Here is a 15,820-nt window from a genome sequence, read left to right as displayed (position 1 = left end):
GACGAAGATGAGGTGATGGAGGATGCGGTCACTTCTAACCCGGGTATGATCCCTGCCATACTGGCTTTATTTTGGTCGATTCAACTGCGACGCGTACCATTGGGTGATGTGACTTTGACGATTGAACTTTGCATAGCTCCCAACGTTATTGACCTCCATGATGATGATGAAGAGCCCGAGAGGCCTTCAACGAGGAAAAATAGGTGAGCTCCTGCAAGCGGGGCGCTATAGACGACGCCGAGGGCGGAACCAGTTGTTCAGGACACTAGCGACGTCAATCGGGGTTCTGTTACCTTCGCTGAGCCACTGTCGAGTGCCTTGCCTTCTTCGTCGACTACTCAGGCCCCTGTCGACCCGCCTTCAGTTTTTGCGACCCATCATGTCCCAGAGGACGAGGTGAATGCTGCTAAGGAAGCCATACGCCAGGCGGGCATTATGATGGAGAAGATGAAGATGGTGCGGGACGCCAGCCAAGCCGCCTATGATGCCAGCTCAGCTCTCCAGAGCAACGTTCAGGTTAGTTGGTCACCGCTTGTTCTGTTAGGATATGCTACCTGAAGATTCTTTCCGAAAACCTTTGCATCTGTACACCCACTGGGTGTGTCGATTGAATTTTTGGACTAGTGGGGGCACGCTGAGTGCACCCACTGGGTGTAGCCCCCGAGACTACGGTGGACTGCTGGCAGTCGACTGTAGTCTTTGTATTTTGCTGAATGTATAAACCGAACTGGTAGTTTATCTCTTCCACTCGATCTGGTCGAGTTGGATCAGAACTGGTGGGGGCACGCCAAGTGCACCCACTGGGTGTAGTCCCCGAGACCGCGGTCGACTGCTGGCAGTCGATTGTGGTCTGAGTTCTACTTTCTCTCTCTTTTTTTTACTCCCCCCACTCGACTCCGGCGGACCGGTCGAGTGGGATCCGGTGGGGGCACGCTGAGTGCACCCACTGGGTGTAGTCCCCGAGACTATGGTGGACTGGGGGCAGTCGACCATAGTCTTAGTATTTATTGCCATTGTTATTGTTGTTTTTTGCTGTAAAAATAACTTCTCCCCTTTGATTTCAGAAATCTTGTGATCTTGGAGCTCGCTTTGCTGACTTGGAGAAGCAGCAGATTCAACTGAACCTTGACTTGGAGCTAGCCAGGACAGAGCTGCAAAAGGTCAGAGACGGCGCCGCACGTAAGACGAGTTTGTCGACTGGTCAGTTTTAGGCTTGGGTACCCTTCTGCTATTTCTGAATCAATCATCATTTCTTTGCAGAAAAACTGAGAGAAGCTCTGGCGAAGAAGGATCAGGATTTGGCCGCTGCTCGTAAGGAGGCTGACGACAAGACCGCTCTGGCCGAACAGAAGCTGGCTTTGGTCGGCCAGTTGGAAGAAGAGAATACCAGGCTGAAGACCACTCTGAATGACTCCAACAAGGAGTGCTCGCGCCGGAAGAAGGCGAATCTCGTCCAGGGCGAGAAAATGGAAGGCATTGCTCGCAGGAGGGATGATCTGGAGAGTTATCTAAGAAGTCTTGCCAAGAAGTTGTTCATCAAGCTTGAAGGTGCACATTCTGTTCCGACTGACTTTTTTTTGATTCGACTCAGTGTACGAAAATTGACTTATCCTTGGATCGTGAATGCAGAGTTTTGCCAGAACTTTGAAGAGGAGACTGGGCGGATCGAGCCTCGTTTGGATCCAATCAACTCTCCCATGAAAGATGAAACTGCTATGAATCTGCTCCGTCTGGAATCTCGCATCGACAGTGCCGTGGACTACTTGGCTCGACTAAAGGTTGCCATGTCGCGGATTGACCCGACACTTTGGCCAGAGGCTGAGCTCCAAAATGATATTGAGTCCCTGATGACTCGACTAAATGAAATCCCCGACCAAGTGCAGGAGTGGAAGAAGTCTGCTGCTCGGTGTGGCGCTGACGTGGCTCTGTCTTTGGTTCGTGTCCACTGCAAGGAGGTGCGACAGGACAAACTGGCAGCAATCAAGGTCGCCAACACCCAGAAGCATGACTTCCGAACCTTTATGGAGACTTTCATCGCTGCAGCCACTCGGATAGCCGACGGCGTCGACCTGGATGAGTTCGTTGAGCCTGCCAGCCCTCCTCCCGCGGAGTGAACAAACTCTTATGTCCCACCTTAAATTTGCCTCGGAATGCTGAGTGGTTTTTGTAACCGTTAAACTTTTTCGGGCTGCATGTCCGAGTACTTCGATCTGTGATTTGGAACCTTTGGAATTTACCCGAACTTGGTTTACCGTTGAATATCTTTATGAATCTCCTGCCGAGTGAACCCATTCTTCATTCGAGACAACTTTTGCATTCACAGCGCAGCTCCGAAGGAGAGGGAAGCAGTCGACCTATGTCTTGTATTTGTGGCGAAGCTCCCCAGGAGAAGGCGGCGGTCGACCCACACCCTGTTACCGCAGAGTGGGACGGAGCGCACATTGTATTTGTGGCGAAGCTCCCCAGGAGAAGGTGGCAGTCGACCTACCTCTCGTCGTCCTTGAGGAATGAGATGTGTTTCGTACTTAGGCGAGTATTGGACTGCAGCTAAGCCCCCGAGTGGGAGGATTGCTCTCCAGTCGGCAGGATTTTTTCAAACTTAGGCGAGTGTCGGACTGCAGCTAAGTCTCTAAGTGAGAGAACTTAGGCGAGTGCTGGACTGCAGCTAAGCCCCCGAGTGGGAGTATTGCTCTCCACTCGGTAGGATTTTTTCAAACTTAGGCGAGTGTCGGACTGCAGCTAAGTCTCTAAGTGAGAGAACTTAGGCGAGTGTTGGACTGCAGCTAAGCCCCCGAGTGGGAGGATTGCTCTCCACTCGGTAGGATTTTTTCAAACTTAGGCGAGTGCCGGACTGCAGCTAAGTCTCTAAGTGAGAGAACTTAGGCGAGTGCTGGACTGCAGCTAAGCCCTCGAGTGGGAGGATTGCTCTCCACTCGGTAGGATTTTTTCAAACTTAGGCGAGTGCCGGACTGCAGCTAAGTCTCTAAGTGAGAGAACTTAGGCGAGTACTGGACTGCAGCTAAGCCCCCGAGTGGGAGGATTGCTCTTCACTCGGTAGATTTTTTCAAGCTTAGGCGAGTGCCGGACTGCAGCTAAGTCTCTAAGTGAGAGAACTTAGGCGAGTGCTGGACTGCAGCTAAGCCCCCGAGTGGGAGGATTGCTCTCCACTCGGTAGGATTTTTACAAACTTAGGCGAGTGCCGGACTACAGCTAAGTCTCTAAGTGAGAGAACTTAGGCGAGTGCTGGACTGCAGCTAAGCCCCCGAGTGGGAGGATTGCTCTCCACTCGGTAGGATTTTTTTTCAAACTTAGGCGAAACGGATTCGCAGCTAAGTCACCCACTGGGGGATTTCTTACGCAAACAAAAAAAACAATAATAATCACTGGGAAAATTATAACGCTCTTGTCTTTGATAAATAAACTTCAGGAGTTTTTCTTATTACATCTCATCCGAGTGAGAATTTAAGTATAAAAGGGGCGGAGTAGCTCTGCATTCCAGGCTCGTGGCTCATCAATCTGGCGATCGACATTGTAGAGGTGGTATGCTCCATTGTGGAGGACTCTAGTGACTATGAAGGGGCCTTCCCAAGTAGGAGCGAGCTTGTGTGGTTTCTGCTGATCCACTCGGAGGACTAAGTCTCCTTCTTGGAAGGCTCGGCTCTTCACGTTTCTAGCATGGAATCGATGCAAGTCTTGCTAATATATGGTCGATCGAATCAAGGCCATTTCTCTTTCTTCTTCTAGGAGGTCGACTGCGTCCTGCCGGGCTTGTTCTGCTTCATCTTCTGAGTAGAGCTCAACTCTGGGAGCGTTGTGAAGCAGGTCACTCGGTAAGACTGCCTCGGCTCCATAGACCAGAAAGAATGGGGTTCTTCCAGTCGATCGATTCGGGGTTGTCCTCAATCCCCAAAGGACTGATGGAAGCTCGTCGACCCATGCACCTGCTGCGTGCTTGAGATCGCGCATCAATTGGGGTTTCAGTCCTTTGAGAATTAGGCCATTTGCCCTTTCTGCTTGCCCATTCGACTGAGGGTGAGCGACCGAAGCATAGTCGACCCGAGTGCCCTGAGAGGCGCAAAAGGCCCTGAATTTGTCGGAATCAAAGTTTGACCCGTTGTCGCTGATGATGTTGTGCGGAACTCCATATCTGAATATCAACTCTCTGATGAAACTGATAGCGGTGCAAGCATCAAGATTCTTGATAGGCTTGGCCTCAATCCATTTGGTGAACTTGTCGACTGCTACCGGCACATGAGTGAAGCCGCTCCTACCTGTTCTCAGTGGTCCAACCATGTCCAACCCCCAAACCACGAAGGGCCAGACGAGTGGAATGGTTTTCAGGGCCGACGCGGGCTTGTGTGGCATGTTGGAGTAATACTGACATCCTTCACATTTGTCGACTATCTCTTTGGCCATCTCATTGGCTTTTGGCCAGTAGAACCCCGCTCAGTATGCTTTAGCCACAATGGTCCGAGAGGACGCATGATGGCCACAGGTCCCCGAGTGGATATCGTTAAGGATCATCTGACCTTCTTCTGGTGTAATACACTTCTGGCCGACCCCAGTCGCGCTTTCTCTATATAACTGTCCCTTTATGATTGTAATGGCCTTGGATCGACGGATGATCTGTCGAGCTTCTTCTTCGTCTTCTAGGAGTTCTTTCCTTAGGATGTACGCGATGTACGGTTCTGTCCAGACGGGAGTGATAACCAGGACTTCCATGATTAAGTCGACCACAGCTGGCACTTCGACTTCAGTCGGATCCGTGGCACTTTTTGGCTACGGGGCCTCTTCAGTGAAGGGATCCTCCTGGACTGATGGTGTGTGGATGTGTTCCAGAAACACATTGCTGGAAATGGCTTCTCTTTTGGAACCTATTTTTGCCAGATCATCAGCTGCTTGATTTTTCAGTCGGGGTATGTGATGAAGCTCTAACCCCTCGAATTTCTTCTCCAGTTTTCTCACTGCATTGCAATAACCAGTCATGGCTGGACTTCTGACATCCCATTCCTTCATCACTTGATTGATCACCAGATCTGAGTCGCCATAGACCATGAGGCGACGGACGCCGAGCGAAATGGCCATGCGCAACCCATATAAAAGTGCTTCGTATTCTGCCTCGTTGTTAGAGGAATCAAAGTGGATTTGAAGAACATTTCTGAGTTTATCTCCTCTGGGAGAGACCAACACCACTCCGGCTCCGGAACCATTTATCATCTTGGAACCGTCAAAGAACATGGTCCAATGCTTCGAGTGGACCTGAGTCGGCAGTTGCTGTTCAATCCACTCGGCGACGAAATCCGCGATTGCCTGGGACTTGATAGCTTTCTTTGCCTCAAACTTGATATCTAGAGGAAGGAGTTCAATCTCCCATTTTGCCACTCGACCAGTTGCGTCCCTGTTATGCAAGATCTTTGACAACGGAGCGTCGCTGACGACTGTAATGGAATGATCAGAGAAGTAGTGGGCAACTTTCTTTGTGGTCATATAAATCCCATATACGAGCTTCTAATAATGAGGATATCTTTGCTTCGATGGGGTCAAGACTTCAGAAATATAATACACTAGGCGCTGAACTTTGAAGGTTTTCCCTTCTTCTTCCCGCTCGACCGTGAGTACCGTACTGACGACTTGTCCTGTGGCTGCAATGTAAAGCAGCAAAGGCTCCTTGCTGATTGGGGCATCAAGCACCGGCTGGGTGGAGAGCAGAGCTTTCAGTTCTGCGAACGCTGTGTCAGCTTCAGGAGTCCACTCGAACTTGTCAGACTTCTTCATCAATCGGTAAAGAGGTAATGCCTTTTCACCGAGACGAGATATGAATCGACTTAGGACGGCCAAGCAACCAGTAAGCTTCTGAACATCGTGCACTCGCACATGACTTTTCATTCGGAGTATAGTACAAACTTTTTCTGGATTGGCGTCGATTCCCCGTTCGGAAACGAGAAAACCGAGTAACTTTCCGCCAGGAACCCCGAATGTGCATTTTGATGGATTAAGCTTGATATCAAACCTTCTGAGGTTGGCAAAGGTTTCAGCAAGGTCAGTCAGCAGGTCGGAACCCTTCCGTGACTTGACCACAATATCATCCATGTACGCCTCCACATTCCGACTGATTTGGGTGAGTAAACACTTCTGAATCATCCTCATGAATGTGGCTCTGGCATTCTTGAGGCCGAATGGCATGGTAACATAACAGAAGCACCCGAATGGAGTGATGAAAGCTGTTTTGATCTCGTCAGGTCCATACAGACGGATCTGATGGTACCCGGAGTAGGCGTCTAAAAAAGACAGTCGCTCACATCCCGCAGTGGAGTCGACTATCTGGTCGATGCGGGGGAGAGGAAAATGGTCTTTCGGGCAGGCCCGATTGATATGTTTAAAGTCAATGCACATGCGAAGTGACTTGTCCTTCTTGGGGACCATGACAACATTGGCGAGCCACTCGGAGCGGTAGATTTCTCGGATGAACTCTGCCGCTAAGAGCCGAGCTACCTCTTCGCCAATGGCCTTTCTCTTCTGGACGGCGGACCGTCAGAGATGTTCCTTGACAGGTTTTATTTTTGAGTCGACTCTTAGGCGGTGCTCAGCCAGCTCCCTGGGAACACCCGGCATGTCAGAGGGCTTCCATGCGAAAATGTCCCAGTTCTCACGGAGGAACTGGATGAGCGCTTCTTCCTATTTGGAGTCGAGTGTTGTCGAGATATGAGTTGGAGCAGCGCTGGGGTCGGTCGGGTGGATATGAGCTGTCTTTGTATCGCCAGTCGACTGAAAAGCTGACTCTGTAGCGGGCTTCTTGGCTCGCAACAAATCACTCGGGTCTGCAGTCTTCTGGTATTCCCGCAACTCCACCACTGCCATCTGAGCATCGGCGATCTTCGAACCTTTCTGAAAACATTCTTCCGCTTTCTTCCGATTGCCCGTAATAGTGATCACACCTTTGGGACCAGGCATCTTCAATTTAAGATACACATAACACGGTCGGGCCATGAAGCGTGCATAAGCCGGCCTGCCCAAAATAGTGTGGTAGGCACTCTGGAAGTCTACAACTTCAAATGTCAACCTTTCTTTGCGGTAATTCTTGGAATCACCAAAAACCACATCAAGAGCAATCTGGCCGAGTGATTCAGCCTTCTTCCCAGGAATGACTCCGTGGAAACTCATGTTGCTGGCGCTGAGTCTGGACATCGGAATGCCCATCCCTTTCAATGTCTCAGCATACAATATGTTCAAACCACTGCCACCATCCATCAAGACTTTGGTCAGTCGAGTGCCTTCAACCACTGGGTCGACCACTAGAGCTTGCCTCCCAGGGGTGGCAATATGCGTTGGGTGATCGGACTGGTCGAACGTGATGGCAGTCTGGGACCATTTCAAATAACTTGGTGTCGCCGGAGCAACCATATTCACCTCTCGGTTTATGACTTTCAGTCGACTTTTGCTCTCAACATCAGCAAAAATCATCAAGGTGGAATTGACTTGAGGGTATCCGTCGTCACTGTCCTCTTTGTCCTCGACCTTGTCCGACTCCTTTTCCTTACCTTTGGGATGTTTGCCCTGGAACTGCTGGATCAAGAGTCGACACTGTCGAGTGGTATGTTTCGGGTAAATGAAATTACCCTCTTCATCTTTCTTTGTGTGGACGAGACATGGCAAGTCCAACACATCATTTCCATCCTGGTCTTTAACCTTTTTAGGGTTCCAAGGCCCTTTAGGTTTCCCTTTAAACTTTCCTTGGGTTAAAGCCAAGGCTTCCCCGGGAGCCGCTGGCTCAGCTTTCCGCTTCTGTTTCCGATTGGAATTGCCCCCGGGTTCTTGGGCGACTGACTTGAGTTTGCCACTCCTGAGCCGATCTTCATCTTCGCCATTAGCGTACTTGGTGGCAATCTCCATCATCCGATTCAGGGACATATCCCCAGTTCGACTGAATTTCAAATTCACTTCTCTGTACTTGACGCCTTCCTTGAAGGCACAAACTGCTTGGTGGTCAGGCACATTCTCCACCGAGTGATGTAACGTGATCCACCTCTGGATGTAATCCCTCAAAGTTTCATTTGGCTTCTGTACACAAGACCGCAGTTCCGTCAACCCTACCGGCCGCTTGCACGTACCTTCAAATGTGGTGACAAACACTCGGGATAGATCCTCCCAAGTGTAAACGCTGCTAGGTGCTAACTGGTTCAGCCACGCTCTGGCCGAGCCCTCCAACATGAGAGGGAGGTGCTTCATGGCCACTTCATCATTGCCGCCGCCGATCTGGATGGCCACTTGGTAATCTTCAAGCCAAGTATCGGGCTTGGACTCGCCAGTGAACTTACTGACTCCAGTCGCCAACCTGAAGTTGGGAGGAATCACAGCGGCCCTGATGGCTCTACTAAAGCATTCTGGCCCCGAAACATGTACTCTTCTGCTGGTAGGTGCATCTCTGTCGTGACCTTCTCGGTGAGCCCTGTTCCTGTCGACCAAACCCTGGACGAGAATGGATCTCGCGTCAAAGCCTGGCCCTTTGGGGTCGACTGGAATCCTTCGCCCACCACTATGAGGGCGCCTGTCATCCTGCTGGCGAGGCACATACGACCCGCTCCTCGGGGGAGGCGTGGGCACTCGACGTCGACCGTCACGATTGACTCGGTGATCATACTGCTCATGGTTCCCATACTGGTCACGCCGGTCTCCACGTCCCTCACGCCTCGGGGGCGATCTCAGGCTATGAGCCGACTGGACCGTGTCCGCGGCAACGGATCTGCTGTGAATCCTGTTCCGCGACTGAGAAACAGCGGAATTCTGATCTCCTGCTGCCCGGAGTAACGCTCTGATCTGCAGCAAGCCTCTGCCAGCCTCCGACTGGGAAGGTTGAATCGACTCCGCTATACGGGCCGCAGCTGCTAAATTCTGAACCGGAGTTCGATATAACTGCGGGGGCGGGAAGAGCTGACGTCGACTGGATTCGGGAATCCGTTGTCGTGCACGTTCGTCAAGTGCTCGCTGGAGGTTCTCCAGTCGAGCGCGCTCGGCCAAGTATGCCAGGCGCGCGTCCTCCAAGGCGCGAACCTCGGGGGTCTCTCCAACGATAGGAGTGTGCAGTGCATCCATGTTCCGGCGGCGAAGTTCTTCTCTCTGCAACGATGTGAGAGGCTCGGGAAGATACTCCTCATGGAGGCGCGACGGGTCGCCTCCACCCGCGCCTCCATCGGTACGGGGAAAATCGGGAGGACTGGGCGGTCCATCGACCATCAGAACCTACGCCGCCGGACCGCTGCTGTCGCACTCGGATGCGGTCTCTGCGGAGCCAGTCGATAGGTCGAACAGGCCGTAGAGGGATTCGTCGGGCTCGATCGCCGCGACCTGGGGGGTGGCCGACTGACGCGCCACCGCGTGCCTCACCCACCGCTGAAGTCTCGACCGACCGGAACGCTTACGCCGGCGGGAAACGGGGAGTGAGGACAACACAGGAGCCGACCGATAGGGGGTCGACGGTTGCTGCAGGAGAACGCCGCGGACGCACGCGCTAAAGTGCGTTGCCCCGCGAGCAGGGAGTGCGTCCACGTCGAGCGGAGCCTCCTGGAGCCAAGCGGAGTCGTCGACGATGAACGTGAGCGCGCCGAGACGGATCTCATGGCCCTCCACCGAAACTCCGCCGAAAACCATGATGATTCGGGTCGGAAAAAAGTCGCAACTTCTCCAACAAACGCTAAAACACCTGCCCCACGGTGGGCGCCAACTGTCGTGGTTCTAAGTCTGACAGTAGTGTAGGGGGGTAAGTATGGAGAGGCAAGATCTTAGCTGTGGAGAAGTTGTAAGCACGCAAGGTTTACGAGTTCAGGCCCTTCTCGGAGGAAGTAATAGCCCTACGTCTCGGATCCCGAAGGCGGTCGACTGGATTATATGAATATGGGTTACAGAGGTGCGAACCCTTGTCTCGGAGGAGGGGGTGGCTTATATAGAGTGCACCAGGACCCCGGCCAGCCCACGTTACAAAGGGTTCAATGTACATTAAGGCAGGGCGTTACTGGTAACGCTAGTTAATAAAGTGCTATGATGACCATAAAAGCTACTTAATGACCGACCGTTAGCGTGCGAAGCGACTTCAGGTCTCCTGGCCGTCGAGTGGTTGGATCTTGGTCGAGTGATTGCTTCTTGGTCGAGCGTCTTCGAGTCTGTCGAGTGGAACACCTCCAAGTCGATTGAAAGGTGGTTTCTTCTATAGATGTCCTTGGGTAGGGCAGTTAGGACAGGTCCATGATCCTACCCTAGGTACATAGCTTCATCAGGGGTGCCAATCGTGAATTCGTTCAGCTCCTCCCCTCACCCTCTCCCCAGCCTAGTGTTGTGTGGTCTTTGGTCTGCCGTTCTTCGGATCTGGGTGGTCGCTGGCGGCTCCGTTAGTGGTTGGGGTTGGTAAGGGCAAAGCCGGTGCCTTGGTTGGTCGTGGAGTTGTCGGATGGTAGGGCGGCAACCCTGGTGGTGGGAGGCATGGCTTTCGTGGGCAGAGCATGCATCTCAGGTGCAGGCAGGCAATTATGGTTACCCGGGTGGCGTGGCTGCAGGTGGTTGACGAAGCTAGGATGTGGCGGCGGGGTGTGAGCACCGGGGTACACCTCCTGCCCAGTTTTACTAGCCGGTGGTGGCGGCGGCCGTTGCTGTCGTAGCCCTTCCTGAAGGCACCGTCGCGGTGTTCTCACTCCTCGTCTTGCTCCGGGTGAAAACCTGATCTTCAGTATCGAGCGGTGGTGGCTATCCTTGGTCGTTCTCTTTTTGAAGGCACTATTTGGAGTCTTGGCATCATTGTTGTGCGTCTCACTTCTCTATAGTGGACGCCCATGATGGAGGTCTCTGCAGGCTCCAAGCGGTCTTCCTCCTCGTCATCTTTAGTTTGCTTGGTAGTCGGTGGGGTGATGTGTCGGTGCCCAGCACTGTTGTATCTTGCCTTGGGTGTGTGATGTGTGTTTGTATCGTCTTCAGTTGTAATCGGTGATGTTTGCTTTATAATATAATAAAGCGAGGGAAGCCCTTCTTCGTCAAAAACCAGGTGCAACTTGCAACTCAAAAGTGAGGATAATTCGCCACATCTCATTGCTAGGTGGACCATAACAAAAAATAATAAATTACATGTCGATCGCCAACCATTGATTATTGAGAAGGCCACCAGATAATCTCTCACAGAAAAGAAGACCAAGATAATAAAAGGGAAAGTCAATTCTTGAGTTGAAGAAATAGAGACACCAGGGAGGTATATTGCTAACTAGTACTGTAGGTAGTAAGAAGACCCCCAGAGGCTTAGGTAAAAACCCAAAATCGGTTCTGTAGTTAGATAAAGTAGAGACATGGGGCAGACATTACTAGAATTTTCACGTACGCCGGGTGTAATGCTCTCCGCCGAGTGCTAAAATGCGGACATTCGGTAAAGAAAACTTTGCCGAGTGTCACTCTCGGCAAACCCAGCTTCACGGCAAACTGCTATCTTTACCGTCACTGCCTCACGGCAAAGAGGCACCGCACGACAAACCCTGCAGACGCCGAGAGCCGCTCACGGCAAAGAGGAGCCACGTGACATGCCCGTCCGCAATAGACGGCTCCGTCAGTTACTGCGTACATTACCGAGAGCCGACGTACGACACTCGGCAAAGCATATGCCACATCCTATTTTCTTTTTGTGTGTGTTGTTTTTAACTGACATGTGGTCCCACTGGTCACATTTATCAGTGAAAGTTTCAAATAACTTGCTAAATATTTTTGAAAAAAATGACGATATCTTTGCCGAGAGCGGCTCTCGGCAATCCTCCTGACCAGTAGGACAACGTGGGCCACATGGCAGCTTACAGTTTACATATCTTTGCCGAGAGCTACTCTCGGCAATGCTCGTCTTCTTTTTCGAGAGCTGCTCTCGGAAAAGTTGTGGCACAATAGTAGTGTCTCCCAGACGACCATGTTTTCGAGAGGTGCTTTCGGTAGTATATCGTTTTTCGAGTGTTGCTCTCGGAAATCTTTCCCATTCATTCTGTTGTTAAGCTATTTCTTTTCTGATCCGTGTAGATAAAAACAACTACTTGGCAGAAGGATCATATATAGGCATATTTTGATCTAGTCCACACACATATAGGCATAATTTGATCATATATAGGCATAATTTGATCTAGTCCACATATATATGCATAATTAGGGATAGTCCATATATTGTCACACACAAATCGAATGTATTATCCTAGTAGACGTCACACATGTCGCAAATTCATACATATTGTCACTACTTTCAAAACACGTCACAATAGAAGTACACTTGTTCATATATAGATCATCTTGAGAAGGAGAGGCCATCGGGTTAACATTCCGGAGGAGGAGGAGGGGCATCACCTGCACTACTTCGAGATTGCATAAGAACCTATAAGACTAGAGTCACGTGAGCGTGGTTCGTCCCTATGTAATGAATCTTCTACTCTAGTTTAGATAATGTTCTACCTGTAGTTGATCCTCAAGCAGCTTCAACCTCTTGTCTGTGTCTTCCCGTTCCTTTTCTCCGGACTCCTGCTCAGCATGCCGCCTTTGCTCCTCTTGAATAGCCCGCTGCGCCATTAAATCCTGTAACATGGCATTAGGGTCATATAGGTTGGAACGGTGCTATTTCGAGGCATGGACATAAATGAAAGGTTAGGATGCTAACCTTGAGACGCGCTATCTCACGTGATGCGGTGGTTGGGCGACTCCATATGGATGGAGTTGAGCTGGTGCTCGACGCGCGTATCTCGTGCAGCTTGCGATGCGAGGAGGTGGCGATCGCCCCGTTGCAAAGGAGGTGGCGGCCATGGCCCTTCCCCTAGCCAGCAATGATGAGAAGCTCAGGATCAAGGGGCTTGGACGTAGGTTCGGCTTCCTACCTGTGCACCTCCTGGAAGACCTCTTTGAAGGTCCCCCACTTCTCCTCCGCCGACTCGCTGCAGAACTCGGCGCCATCCTTCCCCTTGTGGCCTTCTTTCCAGGCTTCCAGGATGTGGACCGGGTGACCAACCTTCGCCTCCTGCAAAATTAACCATCAAGTTTAATGAACCAAGATACACCGTGTGAAAAACTTAACATCTTAATCCACATACCATGTGTTGCTTGAGAGCGTTTAGGTTCCGTCTCACCTGGACATGAGTCGGGCCTGTCATTTTGGCTCGATCGTTTCCCTTCTCCACATGTTGTGCCTGCCATGCTAGGTCACACCACATGTCAACCAGGGCCTCCCAACAATCGTCCTTCATCCAGAGTTCCTTCACCTAGTCAGAAAAAATCGAATAATTGAGGAACAAGAGGGATGAATCAAAGTACTAGCAACCGACGTAGTCACTTACCACTGATAGGTATTCTTCTCGCGACATGTTGGTCTCGCAAGCAGTCTTCCTTGCCATCTTCTCTCCCTTCTCATCGAGCGGCTGACACTGCATCACGGCTTTCACGATGCCTTTGATCGCCTTCTGCTGCTCACCATCCATGCAAGCAAATGTTTCCTACAAGAAAGCATATGGCATCTTCTCCCATCCACGCAAGCAAGGATTTGGATATGGAAAAATGCAGTGGTCGGAGCGAAGATACTTACAAAAAAAGCATTGATGACCCGAGTGGCCATGGTGACATCATGCTCATCCTTGTTGTGTAGATAATTCTCCCAGGTTAAACCTGGCGACGGCGGATCGTCATCACCCGGCTTGGACAATCCAGGGAAGTGCTTCCTCAAGAGGGAGCCGATGACGTGGTTCGGCGGGCATGCCCCCTTAGGTTGTGTCAGGATAAATGCCCACGGACTGCATGATATAAAAGACAAGCATATGTGAGTGTCAAAGATGTGGCATCCAAAATATGATGCAAATGAAATGCTTGCTTACCCCTCTCCTATCGGGCAAATGACAGGACGGTTGCTGGCAGAAGTTGGTTCTGGGACCTTCCCCGGACTACGCCAGGATTTCTTCCTCTTGGAAGTGTTGCTCGAGGTATACCCCGAGCAGTCCGAGGTCTCCATGTCGCCCGACTCGGTAGCGAGCGGATCTGGTTCATCTAAGTCCACTCCGACATCACCATCCGATGATGACTCGTCCTCGGGAGTGGCCTGATGGGAGGCGGACGACTCGGTCCTACCACTCGAGACTCTCCGGAACTTACTAGTGCTCCCATCAGAATCTGAAAAATAAAATATGTATGGTGAATATTAACCATACCACTTCAATAGGCATCAGACAGTGTTTGTTCTTCAAATTTTGAACCATACTACTCTAGGCATTACTCCAAACTTCCAAACTTCCATACTACTCTAGGCATTACTAAACATGACCATCTTCCTCTACTACCTTTAATCACATTACTCCAAACCTCCAAAGCAAAATATCCTATAAGCAGAATCTGATACATTTGTGCATAGTTCTTGCATGATCGAAGAAAGGAGAATCTGATACTAACCTGAGGGCATCACATTACTCTAGGCATTACTAAACAGGACCATCTTCCTCTACTACTTTTAATCACATTTGTGCATAGTTCCTACATTTGTGCAAAATATCCTACTCTAGGCATAGAATCTGATACTAACCTGAAGGCATCTCCAGTTGCCGCGCTACCGGAGGAGCTCCACTGCGGCGGCCGTCCTTGGGCCGCATCGAAGAACCGCCGCGCCGGCTGCTGGCCATGAAGCTTGGGGCGGTGGCCGTAGTTGGGAGCGGTGCAGGAGGGGGTGGGGGTGGCCGCAGTTGGGAGCGGTGGAGGAGGGGTGGCGGCCGCAGTTGGTGGTGGTGGAGGGCGGTGGAGGAGGGGGTGGCGATGGACGCAGTTTGGAGCGGTGGAGGAGGGGTGGCGGCCGCAGTTGGTGGCGGTGGAGGGCGGCAGTTGGTGGCGGTGGCGATTTCGGCGTCGGCGGCGGCGATGGTGCAGTGAACGGAGAAGGAGAAGAATTAACAGAGAAAGAAAGGGGAACAATTAAGATCTAGGTTAGATTCTTTACCGAGAGCTCCTCTCGGAAAAGGTGGCCATTACCGAGAGCCGATAATCGACCCTCAGTAACCACTGCTCTAATTTTTTTCCCTTCTCTTTTGGTTTTTGTTTGGCACTATCTTTTTTGTATCTCATATTTCATATGTTTTTACGACCAAAGTTTGAAAATTCCATGACTTTTGATGAATTTTTTCGATAAAAGACTTTTGAGTTAGATTTGTTTGGTTTTTGTTTGGCACTATCTTTTTTGTATCTCATATCTCATATGCTTTTTGGGTTATATTTGTTCAAAACTCAACTTTAAAGAGTGTAAAGTAAAAAAAACATGAGAAGAAGCAGTTGTTGACTGTGGCATACCCCCTCTCTCGGTGCCAGTCAACTTTCTAGATCGGCACCGAGAGAGAACTTTAAAGAGTCTAAAGTAATAAACATGAGAAGAAGCAGTTCTTGACCATGGCCTACCCCCTCTCTCGGTGCCGGTCAACTTCCTAGACCGCAGGGGCCACCGGATAGCCCATGCATATACATCCGATGGCCTCCTTTGAGAGCACAAGAAGTTTCGAGGCCAATGGAGCAACAGGACCCGCACTTCCTGCACAAACCGGACACATTCCCTCTCGATACCCATAGACTATCTCGAAGAACGGGCCTAGACTTGGTCTGTCATCTTGCGATGACATGCACTAACACGGAGAAGCCGTTATTCACCATGGACTACACCCCCTCGGTGCCGATCAACGCCCTAGACCGCCGGGGCCACCGGATGGGTGCTCGATATAGAGACCGCCCGAGAGGGGAGGGCACCCCTACATGCGTGTGGCCCATGCATCTGCATGCAGGGGTGGTGTGCTATTTGAATAAGCAACGC

General features: G+C 51.0%; 1 protein-coding gene across 1 annotated transcript; it reads left to right on the top strand.

Annotated features, from left to right (window-relative positions):
• The first annotated feature begins 1,466 nt into the window (after positions 1-1,466).
• LOC147981482 (uncharacterized) lies at positions 1,467-2,125 on the top strand. The gene is made up of 2 exons (XM_087517125.1): positions 1,467-1,548; positions 1,630-2,125. The coding sequence occupies exons 1-2, from the start codon at positions 1,467-1,469 to the stop codon at positions 2,112-2,114; spliced, it is 567 nt and encodes a 188-aa protein (XP_087373251.1). The 3' UTR covers positions 2,115-2,125.
• The last annotated feature ends 13,695 nt before the right edge of the window (positions 2,126-15,820 follow it).

The sequence above is a fragment of the Triticum urartu genome, chromosome 3A, assembly GCF_056163025.1.
Source record: "Triticum urartu cultivar PI428250 chromosome 3A, HENAU_Tu73, whole genome shotgun sequence".
NCBI classification, from domain to species: Eukaryota; Viridiplantae; Streptophyta; class Magnoliopsida; order Poales; family Poaceae; genus Triticum; species Triticum urartu.
Note: the sequence above shows the minus strand (reverse complement) of the source record. Positions and strands in the feature narration are given on the sequence as shown.

What these genes read in the sequence shown, in the direction of transcription:
- LOC147981482 (XM_087517125.1), top strand. Translation starts at nt 1,467, where the DNA reads ATGGAAGGCATTGCTCGCAGGAGGGATGATCTGGAGAGTTATCTAAGA. An exon ending in GTTGTTCATCAAGCTTGAAG is followed by an intron (nt 1,549 to 1,629) that starts GTGCACATTCTG and finishes TCGTGAATGCAG; the next exon opens with AGTTTTGCCAGAACTTTGAA.